The sequence below is a fragment of the Anabrus simplex genome, chromosome 2 (genome assembly GCF_040414725.1).
Source record: "Anabrus simplex isolate iqAnaSimp1 chromosome 2, ASM4041472v1, whole genome shotgun sequence".
In the NCBI taxonomy this organism is placed as follows: Eukaryota; Metazoa; Arthropoda; class Insecta; order Orthoptera; family Tettigoniidae; genus Anabrus; species Anabrus simplex.
In genome coordinates, this window is record NC_090266.1 from 359295815 (window position 1) to 359312675 (window position 16861).

A 16861-nucleotide genomic window follows, 5' to 3' on the forward strand; every position below is an offset into this window, starting at 1 on the left:
ATATGCTGAAAAATATTGAAATCAGTTATTTGCTTTACTTAATTGGCGAGGTCTTTGCATATTAACATATCTACGAAGTTTCAGACGTCTACGATCACCACAGCCCCCTCTGTACCACTCTGAACACCGTTTGTTTAATTATAACTACCCGGTAGTGATGATGGTGATGAAAATCGGCGTGTTGATCATAATGTATCATGATGATTGTTGTATATTGGGAGGGGGAAAATCAAGGTCATCGGCAATTCTGATATTACGTTCAAATATTTTTCATTCGCATTTCCTGTTCCATTTGATTTATTATCTTCTATTTATTTTGTTAATTCTTCTATGTGAGGGATGTAATAAGTTGATGAACGTTTCAAAAATATTCCTATCAAATAAGGAACTAAAAGAAGTTAAGCAGATTAAACAAAGGTCCGTAATAAGAAATTCTCCAAACAAAACAGCAAGAAATCTGGTATACTGTACATTAACTTCGCTCTTTGAATGTATATGTTTTAACCCCGTACTGGAGGAGCAGTTTGAGTTACTGTAATTCCGGTACTCTAATCCGTTATTCGACAACAAGACAAATTCCTTAATTTTATAAAAATTAACGATAGAGCATGCATAAAACCACAATAAAATCTACGTAGAAAGTACTTTATTATTATTATTATTATTATTATTATTATTATTATTATTATTATTATTATTATTATTATTAAATACTTAAATTTACTAATTACATTTTCAAATAGGAGTACCATAACTATTATATGAACATGACTGATTTTATATATACTAATGAGATTAACTCTCTGTTTCAGTTCCTGCCTCTTCAGGAAGGATGAGGCGTAAAAAGAATAGAAATAAAAGGAAACATTCTATCCATAGGAAAACAGGCAGATTATTTACCAATCGAACACAAACGCCTGATTCCGATGATATAGGAATAATTAAGGATGTAGAAAGGCATCCTCATGAAACACAAATCACTCACCTATTTAGTGCAGAGGAAAAAGGTATTGCTGATAGCGTACGAGAATCATTTCGCTTGACAAAAGAGAGGAAACGTAAAAACAAACACCGCAAAGATCGTACAGGGAAAAGGAAACCAAAATCTGAGAGGAGGAAAAGTGATAAAAACAGGAAAAGAGAGGACAGAAAACTAAAGAGGAAAGGCAGAAGACAAAAAAATAATAATAAAGATACTGATATTGTTAGTAACTCACTTCCAACTCTGGCAATTGATAACATTCATAGGCATAAGCCTGCAAAGGATTTTGATATAGTCAGTCCCTCAAAGGTGGAAGGTAAGAACGTTCTGGAGAAAGAAATCATACACAACAATTTGTTTTCTACAACTGAAAATGGTATTGCAACGAACATGAAACAATCAGAAGCAATCAATAGTAACAAAGTAATACACAACATCAGTGATGTTAAAGCATATGATAGTTCTGAATTAAGTGAAGCCAAAGACAACACACTGTTACCAATATTATTTCCGTCTGACGTAGATGGAAGTAAATATGCTCACAGGAAGCTAATAAATATTACATATCAAAGTAATGATTTCACAGGAAATATTTCTATGCAAGAAGACGGCAAGAATAATATTAACTCAAATGGAAGTATACTCAATAATACATTTACTGGTGAGGAATTCAGCAATAATTCATTTCCAAATAGTTTGGATACAAATGTTGTTAATGGAGGGACCTACGAACACAAGAAATTATTTTCACAACCAGCACCTAATGACAGCAACATTTCACTAGAACAGTTCAATGAACTATTTCGCAAGGAAAATTTTTCGTCAACGACTACTGGAAACACTAATTATTCTGAAGTTCATCACAGCACACAGCTTGAAGGAAAGCTAACAAATTATCTTGATGGTTTCAAACAAAATTTTACTGGTGATCTTACATGCCTCACCGGTACCTTCCTTCCAGCACCATCAGTACCTGGGGCAGCAATCAAATATATCAGGCAAGTAATGATATCAGAGTTTACAGTTAATAGTAGATTTTAAAGTTGTGTCTCATCGGATGAGAAACGTTAATTTGTTGGATTAGATTAGTGTTTGGATGTGGCTTCATACTTTTCTTCAGTATGGAAGGCCTGCTAGAAATGAAGGAAGTAAGATCAGCATCAAAATAGATGAGTTTCACTTTTGAGGCGTGATTAATCTTCTGATAAGTACTAAATTTCATGGCATATTGAACTTATTTGGATCTGTTTGAACTGTATGTGGCAAGTGAAGTATACCTTGCCCTATTTGTGATCAAATTTTTGAATTTCTAGTTAAAGATTAGTTGCTTACCATCTCCACCAATAATATTTAATGATCAGTCCTTAACTTCATGGAAACCTCAAATAAAATAAAGATATCTACATCTAACTACGGATAAAACAACTAATAATTATGTATTAATATTTTCCGTCAATTTCACGTCTTAAAAATTTTAAACATCAATCAGTATAAATTTAAATATTTTATGAGTAAATATCAGTCTTCTTTTCTAATTTAAACGGATTATATTTTCAATTTTTAGAGATCAGAAGGAACATTGAATTATAATATACCGTAAGCTTATATTGAATTAGCCATACATAGTTTCATTTCATATATTTCAGAGAATTAATTAACTCATTAAGGTGTTTTCTGCAATTAATATGAACATCATAAAATTGTGATTCATCTTAAAATCATTGTTCTTGGTAGAAATTCAAGTTTCATTGCATTATATTAGAAATTACATTCATGGTTAAGTTCCAAATTCATGCTGCTTCCCTCCTTTGTTAAAGGATTGTTATTTTGCGTATGGCAAGAAAATATTGTACAATGTATACAATGATGGGAACGCACATAAGTCGTTAGTGTAATATCGTAGCTGAATCTTCTCAAACCACTTTAAAGCTCCTTCTCTTGGTAGAAGGAAGTCTTCCCATCAACCTAGATAAGCACCAAGACAACACTCGCTTACAATGTGGTGAATGGTCTAATGAGAAATTCTACAGTCACATTGTGGAGATGACAAGATGTTCAATTCGTAGAGGAAATCCCTGCACCTTCCATGACCGGTCCTGATCCTATTCAGTCCGGTCAAAGTCGTGCGCGGCAGTTTGGATCCGCTAACAATTTGCTCTCCAATGAAGATGTGCAGGGGCTAGTACAAAGTACGTATAATTACTCTAGCGAACTTTCCACTCCTGCAAAGCATTGAATTTGGTTGACTTCTTCACAGTAGCATGACAAATGTGTGGCTGCCGTGACTGCGGTCTTGGAAGCCGAAGAGCGGATATGTCATTAACGACAGGTAGCTGAGGATTACTGCAGATCTTATTATACTGTCAGACATGAGCATTAGATCCTCATAGAACAGGTGGCATTATTCCACACCAGAGTGACAGCCAGCGAGTTGAAGTAGATCTGATGGTGTTAGTATGTTAGTGATAAAACTAACATTGCACTAAATAAATATATATTGTGATATATTCGTAATATTTCTACTAATAAAATAAGCCTATAATATAATTGCCGTTGCCATTGTTGAGGAAAAATCTGTAATAATAAGAGCGAATAAAAACTAGTTGATACTGCATTTAAATGTAAAGGATTGAAAAAAGCTTGAGAAATTGATATTGGCTAAGGACCTGTTACTGAAAAGTATTCAATTAGAATGTTATTTCATAATGGAATTTTAATCATACTAAGATATCATACTCAGTTTGCATGTTTGAATTATCGAAATAATATAAAGTATAATGATCAATCCTGCATGTGTAAGTTAGCACGTCTGACAATTTGAAATAACAAATAGAATATTAGAGATGTGTTGTTGCTAAAGGCAATTAAATTATTTTTATAATATTAAGAGAAAAAGAAAATAATATACAAGAGGAAGATTTAATCAGTAGTGTTCTTCCATGTGAAACTTAACACCAGGGATTTATTTGAGTAGTCCTCAAACCACAACTTCGTTAAATTTGGCAGCACTAACATACTTTAATCAATGCCCCTCAAACACTCAGGGAGGATAATGGAAATTAAATAGTATATTTAACAAGTTATTTGGGATTTTCAAATGAAATGATCGATAAGATAGTAATTCTGCGGTGGAATATACAGAAAGTGAACTAGGAGAGAAACATGACACTGAGTGACTTTGGACTGAGGAACTGAAAAAAAAAGAGACTTGGCAGATTTGGAAGCATTCAGTGAAATGAATACCTATTACTTTCTTATGGTGCACAGTTAGAACATGTGATCAGCGCCACGAATATTATACCAGGGCTGTATATAAAGAATTGGAAATATTGACAGAGCGCAATATCTCATGAACTAACAAGTGCAATTGCATTATATTCCTTCATTGCAGTCACCCGCAAAGTCTATTACCTTCTGCCAAATGTCAGGAAGCCATTGGGAACCGCTGACAAGGTGTTCTCTGTTTGTGACAGCGACGGGATGCCCTACAGTGTGGAGTACAGATGCCACGTCAGGAAGGCGGTCTCAGAGGGATTCCTTCAACTTCGGAAACAGGTCAAAATCACAAGGACTCGTGTCTAGTGAGTACGGAGGGTGTTCCAAGACCTCCCAAAGTCACCGTTGCAATAAGAGCTTGACATTCTTTGCGACATGACAACGTGTGTTATCATGCAATACGATAGGGCGATCGTCTCGCAATGAACGGTGACGTTTGCGCCGCATAGCCGGACGCAGATGTCGTTCTAGAAATCAGCAATACAGTAGTAGTCACTGATGACGGTTTGTTCCTCAGGCAAAGCATGTGTAAGAATAACACCCTCGTAGTCGTATACCACAATCAGCATAAGCTTTACCCGACTGGGTTCCTGTCGAAATTTCTGTGGACGTCGCAAGCCTGGGTGACGCCATTCATTCGATTGACGCTCGTATGCTCGTGCCCACGTCTCATCAATAGCGATAATACGCTGCACAAATGCGTCCCCTTCGTTGCGGTGTCTGTCGAGGTGAAGGCCAGCCAGAGCATATCGGTGCCATTTCTGTACGTCGGTGAGGTGATGGGGAACCCAGCACTACGCATCTTTCCTCGTGATGGTCTAGGGCATTTCGTCAATATGTGCCACACCACTTGGTGACTGAGGCCAACCTCTACGAATAATTCACGGAGAGTCCATCGATGGTCTACGGAAACGAGACCACTCATGATGTGAATCTGATCTTGAAGAATGGACGGCCGACCTGTGTGGTGCAAATCCGCAGTTTCCTTCCGACCCACACGAAACGCCTTGACCCATCGTGCAACTGTCCTGTACGGTAATGCATAATCCCCACAGGCTTCACGTAATCCTCGATAGCATTCTGATGAATGTTCGCCACGGGAAACTTCGAGTTTAATTCATGAACGCTGATCATCTTTTGAAAACATGATTTAGAGCAGTGAAATCGACATTCTTCACTTCAACGCCACACAGCAACAACACTTCGAACTGGATGCACGTCAAATGAATACTGCACATCGACAACAGCGCCACGAAACCGTTTCCATATCTTATTTGCGCATGCCCGATCTCCTGCGTGTGTCTGAACTACGTTGCCATTATTTTATTTACAGCCCTCGTTAAAACAAATGTTTGTAGCAGACCTTGCATGACTGTAATATTTTCATTTGAATCATTCGTTTCGAAATCTGCAGTAACTATAAGTACTATATGTCTGCAGGGTGAAGAGAAGGATGTATGTTTGATCGGATAGTTCTCGAATAAGTCGACTCTATTAACATTACTTCATTGATTTTTCTTTAGCAATACCTATCAATACTTCAGCTTTTCTTAGTGACATGCAGTGGCACTTCAAGTTTAATTGACTCTCAAGGCCTAGTCAGCAGCTGGCAACATTGTCTAAAAACAGTCAGTAATAGTAAATTGGGAAGATTCTGTGGTTCACAGCCCTAACTATGAGTGAATAATATCCAAAGTGAACTATGCAGAACAGAGGTCTCTGAAAAGTGAATTGAAGTTCAAGTGTGAACTGTAGGCCTATTGTTCGTAAAGTACAACATGGCAACGATAAAGAACATTAAGTTATGACTTTTCAGTGAAAAATATTCTGGATTAAATATTTAACTTGTGAGATTAGAAATAGCCTATACCAAGGACTTATGAGATTAAACTGTGTACAACGTTTTGGTCTGCATATGCTTCACAACATAAAAGAATTCAGCTTGATTCCAAATTTAGGCCTGGTACTCTACGCAAAACTGGCATACATCAAATTGAACATTAATATGGAAAATCTTTCATAGCGTTTTAATTTGTTTTTCTTTGGAGTATATTTCATTTGATTAAAGGTCTGCCTGTAAATCAAAAAAGCAGAATAAAAGGATTTGTGCTCGTAATTTTTATTCACTTTATTTATCAGAAATTCCACCTGCCTGGGCCCAATGTTTGGGAAACCAGACCCTGCCTGTCAAAAGTCAGGAAAAAGCCGGAATGATAGACGACTAATACCTCTTTGAAAAACCTTGATCCAGCTGACCCGGCTGGTAGTCCCATATATGGGTCCCTTGCCAGGGTTACGGTGAAGACCTCAACGGCAGTGAAGGCGGAGAAGAGGGACTTTGAACGGTGGAAGAGGCAACCCCCCTATTCGGGGAAAATAGTACAGGAAGTGCTGCTTTGTAGTTAGAACTGCGAACTTCAAGGGCTAAGGAAGGAAACCCCGACAGAAAATCAGTAGGCCTGGCTACCTGGAACGCAGGCCGTTCACCAGGCTTTGGGTGCTGAAGGCCAGTAACCTACACACCCGGGATTAACTCATTACGAAAACATCAATGAATAGAATACGGATGGATAAAATGGATTTGACCTTTAGAATGAAATCGGACACGAGAATTGGAATGCGGAATGTACAGACAATGTGGCTGGTAGGAAGATTGGCTGAAGTATCTAGGGAGATGAAGCGATACAGGTTGAGTTCACTAGGCTTTAGTGAGACGAGATAGAATGAATTCAGTGCGATAAGGACCCAGGAAGGGGACACGCTGCTGTACTCAGGAAGAGAAGAAGAACATAGAGGGGGTGCAGGATTACTGATCACCCAAAAGACAAGTGATAGAATGGTACCCAGTCTCAAAAAGGATTGTAGTAGCTAGATTTTCATCAAGAGTTAGACCAATTACAGTGGTGCAGTGTTAGGCAGGAGAAGAAGAAGAAGAACAAGAAGTAGAAGAAGAAAAGGAACAATGATTTGGTCAGCTACAACGAACCCCGTTAAAAACAAAGAAAAGGGAACATCTGGTCGTAATGGGAGACATGAATTCGAAAGTTAGCAATGATAACCAAGGAGTAGAAACTATAATGGGAAAACATGGTATAAGTAATAGAAATGAGAATGGTAAAAAATGTATTGAACTTTGTAGTAACAACAGACTGGTGACGTGAGGCACTATCTTCCCTCATAAGAACTGCCATAAAGTGACATGGGTTTTTCCCTGATTGTAGAAAGGAGAATCAGATTGACCATTTCACTATTAGGAAGACACGGCGACCCTCCCTGTTGGATGTGAAGAACCAGAGGGAGCAGATTTGGGAAGTGACCATCATTTAGTAGTAGCTACGCTCCGACTGAAGATTGCAAGTACTAGGCACACATCAAAACACGAGGATAAACTGAAGGATAAGGAGGTGCAACAACATTTTTCACAACAATTGAGTAACCGATTCCAACAGCTAAGAGAGGAAGAAAAAGGACAGGATATTGAACATAATTGGACGAGCATAGAGAGTACCTACATTAATAGGTACCTGTGAAAAGGTCTTAGGCAAGAGGGAGAGAGGAAGAGAGGAATGGATAACTTCTGCGACATGGGAAGCCGTGAATAAAAGGAAGGAATGCAGGAAAGACTCAATACAGCAAGAACACAAGAATAGTAGACAGAAGCTGGAACAGACTTTTATCAATTTATCAAAATAATGAGGAGGCTTTTTCTACGTGACAAACGAGTATTTATCAATAATCTTGCAACACAAGCAGAGACAGCAGTACACAACCATGATAGTAGGACCCTTTGCCACATTACCAAGAGATTAACAGGAAAGTTTTCTAGATCCGAAAAAGCAGTGAAGGCCAAAGATGGGAGATTACTGTCCACACAAAAGGATCAGCCAGAAAGATGGAGAGAATTCTTTCTGGAGATTTCGAATCGTAAATAAATCGAGGAAGGGGAAGCAGGAGTGATGACAAAAGAAGAGCTGGAATATGTTGCTATCAGCACAGAACCACAATGGAGAACAGAGATCTAAAGGATCATTGAACAACTAAAGAATGGCAATGCGGCAGGTATGGACAATATCGCACCGGAGGCCTTAAAAGCGGATATGGGTACTTCAATTGAGATTCTGTTCCCACTTTTCAAGAAGATATGGGAAGAAGAGAAGATCCCCACAGATAGGAAGAAAGGTCGGTTGCGTTTCGATGACCTTAGATGTTAGTCTCCTTCAATCAACAAGCATCAAAGGACTGTTGATTAAGCTTCCGAAGAAAGGACATCTATTAAAATGTGATAACTGGAGAGGGATTACCCTCCTTTCGATACCAAGGGAGGTACTCTCACGATTCATTGTAGAATGAATACAACAGCGATTTAACTCAAGGTTGAGTAAAGTATACAAGCAGGATTTAGAGAAGGTTATTCCTGAACAGAGTAAACCAATACATTGGGCATAATTATAGAACAATCCACGGAGTTGCCATCGTCATTGTATCTACTATACGTAGATTTTGACAAAGGCGTTTGATAGTGTAATGAGGAAAAAGTGTGGAAAGCCATGAAAGAGTTTGGGATCACAAAGAAGATTATAAAGATAACTCATGAAATATACGAGAACTGCACATGTCATGTTTTACATCAGGGGATGTTGTCTGAGCCCATCCCAGTAAACACAGGAGTTAAGCAAGGTCGTTTGCTCTCACCTATACTGTTTCTTATGGTGCTGGATCTTATGATGAAGAAGGCAATTAATCGCCGGAGAGTAATTCAGTGGAGGACTTGGGGATCGCGGATGACTTGAGTTTGCTAGCCAGAAGTTTTATGGATATGGAAGCAAAGCTGGAAGATTTAAAAACCGAAGCATCAGAGGCAAGTTGAAGATCAATGGAAAGAAAACCAAGGAGATGTGCTATAATAACCGAAGTAAAGCACTATTACTTTAGGAAACCAAGACATCCAACAAGACAAGCATTTCTGCTACCTGGGAAATATGGTCACCACCTGGAGAGGAACTATAAAGGATATAGGAAATAGAATAAATAAGGCTAAAGGAGCATTTGCAATGCTGAGGACAATCGGAAAATCAAGGGAACTTAACACCTGTACCAAACTACGCATCTTCGACACAAATATCAAGTCATTTCTGCTCTGTGGGTATGAAACGTGAAAGACGGACAAACAACTGATTAGCAGTCTCCAAGCATTTGTGAACAGAAGTTTGAGGAATATCCCGAGGGTATGGTGGCCACAAGTAATCTCCAATGAAGAGCTGTGGAGAAGAACAAATCAAACACCCATTGATATTGAGATGCATCGTAGGAAATAGAAGTGGAGTGGGCATACATTATTGCGAGATAAAGACAACGTGGCAAGACAAGCTCTGGAATGGAACCCAAAGGTAGTAGGTGAAGAGGCAGACTAAGGAACATGTGGAGGAGGAGTGTAATAGCAGAAAGTGGAGAAAGGAGGGAAGACCTGGATCGAGATCAGAACGATGGCGTGGAACAGAGCGGCGGCTGAAGTTCATTGACGCCCTATGCTCCACGTACGAGATACAGGAAATAAGTAAGTCAAGTTATTTGTCAGAAGTCCCTGAGAAGCTGGATTACCTCAGTGGCTTAACTGATGGCTGCCCACACAAAATGCTGACGTTCCAATTCTGGGTTGAGATTTTCATCTCAGAAATAATGTGGAGTCACGAAGGCACGTGGCCAAAACCAAAACGAGCCTGGGTGACTCCAGCTAACCCCAAAATAACTGGGGGCATGCTGCAATTTTACTTCGTTTTTATTTATCAAAATCCATACTTCCTTTCATCTCTTTCATAGGCAGGAAAATTAACTAAAATAATATTTCTCCATGGTTAGTGTAGGCCTATTTGGGTCTAGAGTTTGACTGATAAATTCAAGACGGAACAATTTTCCTTAATTGAATCATCGACACTAACTGATTACCTGTCATTCAAAAGATATGCTTCAGGATTACAAATGTGAAAAGATTAATATTATGGTGAAATGCTATGTAATATCATTTGTGTGAGAATTAAACATTTATCATATGATATTCCCAATCTATCTATGTGACTGAAGTGTCTGTAGGCTGAAATACGGCGTTATAAACACTGTCAGGAGCAGACAATGGGCAATAGATCATAATTGGAACAGAATGCATCATTCTTCAAGTCTTGTTTACTACATTATACTGGAGTGCATTTGACCACTATGTCTCAAAGAACCTCAGTGAAGTGCAATGAAATTAACGTTAGATCAAGCTCATATTTGAATTTCACATGCCCTGAGTTTCATTTCCAGAATCTGCTAGAAGTTTCAATAGAGTTGTGACGTTAATCAAACCTGAAACAGTGGATGTTCTAAGTGATACTTGTAAATTATCATTTCGTCCTAAGTGTAGGACATTTCAAATTGGACTTTGTGTAGCAGGCCAGTAAATTAAACAGCAGAAAATATTTGTATTTAGAAAACCAGGAGAATGAAGTGACTGGTTTATTACCCTAACCTCTTTTATGAATGATATAATTTAAAGGTAGCCAAAAAAGATAAATATTTAAAACAGCCAGATAAGCAATGGCCAGAATTACTAGAATGTACATTGGATGGACATAAGAAAAGGGTTTTGTGTTATGCTGACGCAGGAGAAAATGTGCAAAAGTCGACCGTGATGGTTTGGAAATATGCTTCGAGTAGAAGTGGATACATTGACAAAGATCATCTACGTGCTGGAAGTCATCGCAAAGATATCCAAAGGACGAACAAAGCAACTTTGTTTTATCCGCTTCACAAGAATACGAAGGGAGTAAATCTACTTTCAGACATGACCTTTGACGAAGTGAAATGGAGATAGTGGAGCAACATTGTGGACCCTGTCGCTAGGCTGGACAAATGCTAATGAACATGATGAGTATCATCGTCATTTAAAACTCAGAAGAGTTTTCTCACTTACCCCACGCAATATGTGCTTTTAAAAGTATTTTCTGTATTATTTATTTATTTATTTATTAGTTTATTTATTTATTTATTTATTTATTTATTTATTTATTTATTTATTTATTTATTTATTTATTTATTTATTTCGTTTGAACTCCAGGGTTGTTTTTTCCCGTACTCAGCGAGGGATTCCATCTCTAACGCCTCAAGGGCAGTGTCCTGTCCTGAAGCGTGAGATATTTGGTCGGTGATACAGCCATGGAGGTCGACCAGTACCTCGACCAGGTGGCCTCGATTGCTATGCTGAACAGGGGCCTTGTGGGGATGGGAGGATTGGAAGGAATATGCAAGGAAAAGGAAAGGAAGTGACCATGTCCTGAAGTTAGGCACCATTTTGGCATTTGCATGAAGGAGAAGTGGGAAACCACGGAAAACCTCTTCGAGTATGGCTGAAGTGGAAATAGAACACCTATCTACTAAGTTGACATCCCGAGGGTGAGTGCACCCCGTTCCAGCCCTCGTACCATTTTCAAATTTCATGGCAGAGCCGGGAATAAAACCCGGGCCTTCCGGGGTGGCGGCTCATTACACTAACCACTAAACCACATGGCTGACATATTTGCTATATGCCGTCATTAAATATTACAATCTCTGCCTAAGAATAAAAAGAAAGCATTTGGTTAGGTATTGCCTCATATTTTTATGCCAATTTTGGTGAGTTTCTTATTTGTGAACATTTATTTTTCCTTTAGAGCGGAGATTGTCTGAGGAAATGTTCGGATCACCAGTTCTGTCGTTCTTTTCCCGGTACACCTTTGGGGGTGAACTACATGTACCTGTTTGCGAGAGTACTTTGTGTTTGTAGGTGTACGGACTAGGAATGGGAAGGAAGTGGTTGTGGCCTTGGGAATGGAAACATTCAGGCATTTGCCTAGAGTTGTAATGGAAAGCCACGGGAAATCATTTCGAAGATGGCTGACGGGCGATTTGAACCCACCTTTTTCCCGCGTACAGAGCAAAAAATCACCACTTGCCATGCCTGAACGCAGCGTGATAAGCTGCTCGGTATCTGTGCAATTGTCAGTGTATTCTGTAACGCATTTTAATAGTCTGAATGAAAGTAATAGCACCATTCCATTGGCACCATCTTATTTCACATGGAATGCCAGGAAGTATAAGAATGTCTAGAATGAACTGAATTAGAATATACTGTATACTTGACAAGAAATGGGGTATATAAATCTTCAAACATTGGTTTCTACATTACACTGTACTACTTATATTCTTCAGGTTTCTTCTCAGTATAACGTTGTGGTATATATGTATTCATAGCAGGTATGTTTTATGTCACGTCATGAACAGCTGAGGCACTCGTACCATTCACAACATTTGTGATATGTCTCACTAACAGGAAGATGTAATCATGTATAAAAACTGTACATAGCTCATGATACTCTACATTATTATAAAAACATTTCTTAACCGATAATCACTGTATATTTAGTATATGGTTTTCTGCTTTCTGTGTATTAATGCACTAAATAGCAGTTTCATCTTCTAAATTTCTGTTTTCCTAAACTTGATTTACAAGCACAGTAGTCAGGTTCCCAAGTAAACGACAAATAGGAATTAACATTATTTCATGTACTTACATTAATTTTGTAAACTTTACTTACAAGTATTTACAGAATAATCCCTATTTTAACATTTACCTGAATGTACTAATTTTTATTCATATGTTACTGTACTTTCAGGACTCAGACAGCATCTCTTCTTCATAACGTGGTATATTTGATTGCTGAATATAAATGTTATTCCCAATATCATTTACGAGCACAAAACGTTTCTCAACTTATATGCAGTCATCGTCAGTGGATAGGTGAACAACCTACTTGCATTCCTAATGAAGAGGTGCATATCCAGAGGAGGGAATGTGGTGAAATCAAAGGAGAATGTGATCATATCTGCGAGATCATATCTGGTGCAACAATCTGCTCCTGTTACAGAGGTTTTCGACTTGATGGTATCACATGCAAAGGTAAATAATCAGCAGATGCATGTACTCGTGTATTGGTGGACACAAAACGTTACTTCATGGATGGGGAACAGAATCAAACAATTTTGGTACATAAAACTTTTGAAATATTCTTTAAATCGTAAATAATTTATGTGCTGTTGTATTACCCGTTACAAAAGTTCTAACATGATCAGTCCATATGTGAAGTATAATTATAATGTGGGTGAACTTCTTAAAATTGTAATTTGTTTTTAAGTATGTGAAGTCTGTAAGGTGCCAGAGGAGAGGTGCTCACTGGGCCCCTCTTTGCATAAAAAGCACGTGTAGTCACAGTATCCAGCCCCATGGCTAAATGGTTAGCGTGCTGGCCTTTGGTCACAGGGGTCCCGGGTTCAATTCCCGGCAGGGTCGGTAATTTTAACCACCATTGGTTAATTTCTCTAAAACGGGGGCTGGGTGTATGTGTCGTCATCATCATCATTTCATCCTTATCATGACCAGCAGGTCGCCTACGGGCATCAAATCGAAAGACCTGCACCTGGCGAGCCGAACATGTCCTCGGACACTCCGGCACTAAAAGCCATAAACCACTACACTTTACTACGTGTAGTCACTCAAAACGCCTTTGCTGGCGATATGTAGTGTTTACAATGCACTATGTCTTCTGGTATGGGCTAGAATAAACTAGTTACTTTCATTGACCTGTCTCAGTCTCAACCTTGGCTTTGACAATATGAAAGTGACCGAGGTATGAGCGATGCTAATAATACCATTCCTTAAGCAGCCAGTCCCTGTTATGTTATTATCAGATGGTGCATGCACTTCAATGGGCTTGGCAGACTGATATGTAATAGCAACTTCTGGCTCGGTGAGGGAAGCAACGGGAAACTACTTAACTCCTCGTTTCCCTAGTATGCCTCTTCAGTGACACCCAGGCTATCTACGAGGTATGACATCTGTTGGAGGATCAAACCAGCCTTCGGTCTGAATACCCAACATACAACAGTCACTCAAAATGAATTTGAACAGTCACTCAAAATGAATTTGAGCACATGGTAGCGTACATTCCTCGCATTTAATATTTCATCAATATAATTTTAATATTATAAGTAGAGATATTTACTTAATAAGGAATGAATTGCCTGCCTTGCTGACGTTCAATATTTGGAAAAACGTCAATGTCGATAAAATGAATTCTGAATATGGATGTCTGAAACTTTCGTTTATTTGCTTATGCATCATTCCCATTTTCTTACTATTTCTGTATAAAGAATAAAGAATTCTTAAGAATTTCCCCCTTTACGAACATGCCTCGCCGCTGTTGAGGCCTGAGTAAAAATAGATCGGGAAGAATTGGAATTATCAATGAGAGAACGCATCTATGTAGATGGCTGTGTGTATAGGTGTCGGGTTTGTCCTTCCCCATTTCAGTTTCCTTGTTTCTCTATATTTTTCCAGGTTAATGCATCCTGAGCAGAACCTAGTCTGTCATTTTAACTCATTCTTCGTGTTTCTTCCAATTTTCCTTCATAGCTTCTGTCTTTTATCATATTCGTACAATTGTTTGTCCCTATTTCATGAGTTTTATGGACATAACTTGTGGAATACTTACAAGAGATGAAATTCATATTTTTGCAAAATAATGTGTTTTCATATCACAGTTCAATTGTCCTCGGACACTCCCGGCACTAAAAGCCATACGCAATTTAATTTCATTTACAGTTTAATTTAATTGGTGTTAAAAAACTATAGGATTTATGCAAAATGAAATAATGTTTAAAGAGATTCTTGTGTAGTTGAGTGATCACTAAATAAACAGGAAACCATTCAAGGAAACAGAAGGTTGATATTATATCCTAGATATTATGTGGATTAATTTTGAGACGCAGAAACATTATTTCTGAATCTGAGCTACATGCTTTCTGTTGTTGTACAGTTTACTTTGTGACGATTTCATTCAATAGTCGGACTAAATAGCTCTGCATTGACCTTCTGAGCTCATTTTGGTGGGTTCCAGACCAGCTCATCCCGGTGGTATTTGAAGGTGCAAATACCTCAGACTCACGTCGGGACAGAATTCGGGCACCTTGGAATCTCTGAAAACAGTAAAAGTAGTTAATGGGACGTAAAATCTATATCATTATTATTATCATAGATGTGTTCGGAGTGGGTATGCTTTATATCACGTCATGAACGAAAAATTCATCTGGTGTTTCTTTGTCAAGTTGAGTTAATTGGCTACAATCCATTCAGGAAGTTTCAGCCTCTTGGTGTAGGAGTAGCATGCCTGCCTCTTACTGAGAGGCCTGAATGGTCCAAGGATTTCAGTTCTGAACTGAGGGTTGGAACAACGCTCCCTCAGGCTCGTGAGACCAACAGCTGTTTTCATGAAAGCCAAGCAATTCGCGAGGATGTCATCAAACTGATCATCCACACAGCCTGTTTCCAGTCATTCGACCGGGTCAGGAATGGAATGAATGAAGCCCCCATCTAGCGGCGAGGATGGGAAATGTGCCGGCTGCCGAAGCCTGTCACACTCCTCTGGGGCAATGATAAATGAATGACAGATTAAATGAAATGTTACTGGAGAGTGTTGCTGGAATGAAAGATGAGGGAAAACCTGGGTGCCCGGAGAAAAACCTGCCCGCCTCCGCTTTGTCCTGCATGGAGTGACCGGGATTTGAACCTCGGTATCCAGCGGTGAGAGGCCGGCGCGCTGCCGCCTGAGCCACGGATGCTCTGTCATCAAACTGATCATAAGGCCCTCAAATATCTGGAAACAGTTTGACTGGGAATTAACTGTCTTCAGACGTAGGGCCAAGGGGCCAGGGCTTCACCTGTCACATCATGCTGTCTGCGTCCGACGAGAACTTACTTGTAAGTACGATACGAGTAACAGATACTACACTCCAGGCTACAAACATTAGTCGTGACAGACAGTGCGGGCTCTCTGAAACATCCAACTTCATTATTAAAATATTCACTTTTTCCATTCGTTATTTATACACTTGAATGGCTCCACAGATTTAGTTATGTTCACACTTTCACTCGGAAGAGACATAATTATATTAATTACGGAATTTTACTTCAGGAATTTCAATGACGCATTTTTTAATATAGCACCTGATATTATTAAACTTAATTTCTTCATATTAAACATTTAAATACGCACCGACACCGTGATTTGAACACTATCATTTACAACTTCAAACACTAAACGTTTTATATTTTTAAAAGCTATTCTGTCACCTGGCTTACAGAGGGGTGAATGCAGCAGCGAACGTAACCGTATCTTCGGTGTTGTTCTTATCACTTTCACTACCACTGCTAACATCACTGCTATCACCTTCATTAATATCACTTACAAGGTTTTAAACCTTCTTTTCCCCCAGAAAGGAATCATATATTCGAATGATCTTACTACAGAATACGGCCCAATAGCTTGGAGCCACGCTTTCTATACCTTTCTGGACCAGCTCCTGCAGTCTTTTGGAGCAGTGCTGTGGGATCGCACATAATCCTTAACATGGAGCCAGGCAAGCTCGATTTGATTACGATCACACATATAGAGTGGCAATCTGGCCACAGTGTGTCCGCGACTGGCCAAGCGTGTCAATGAGATAAACCTTTTCCTTCGTACGAATTTGATCTAC

The 16861-nt window shown here is 38.9% G+C and overlaps 1 protein-coding gene across 1 annotated transcript in view; it reads left to right on the forward strand.

Annotated features, from left to right (window-relative positions):
• LOC136862829 (uncharacterized) overlaps positions 1-16861 on the forward strand; it is a 148608-nt gene that overhangs the window by 24452 nt on the left and 107295 nt on the right. Inside the window, exons 3-4 of the mRNA XM_067139093.2 lie at positions 813-1980; positions 12946-13229. Of these exons, the coding sequence (XP_066995194.2) occupies positions 813-1980; positions 12946-13229 (1452 nt within the window). The remainder of the gene's footprint in view (positions 1-812; positions 1981-12945; positions 13230-16861) is intronic.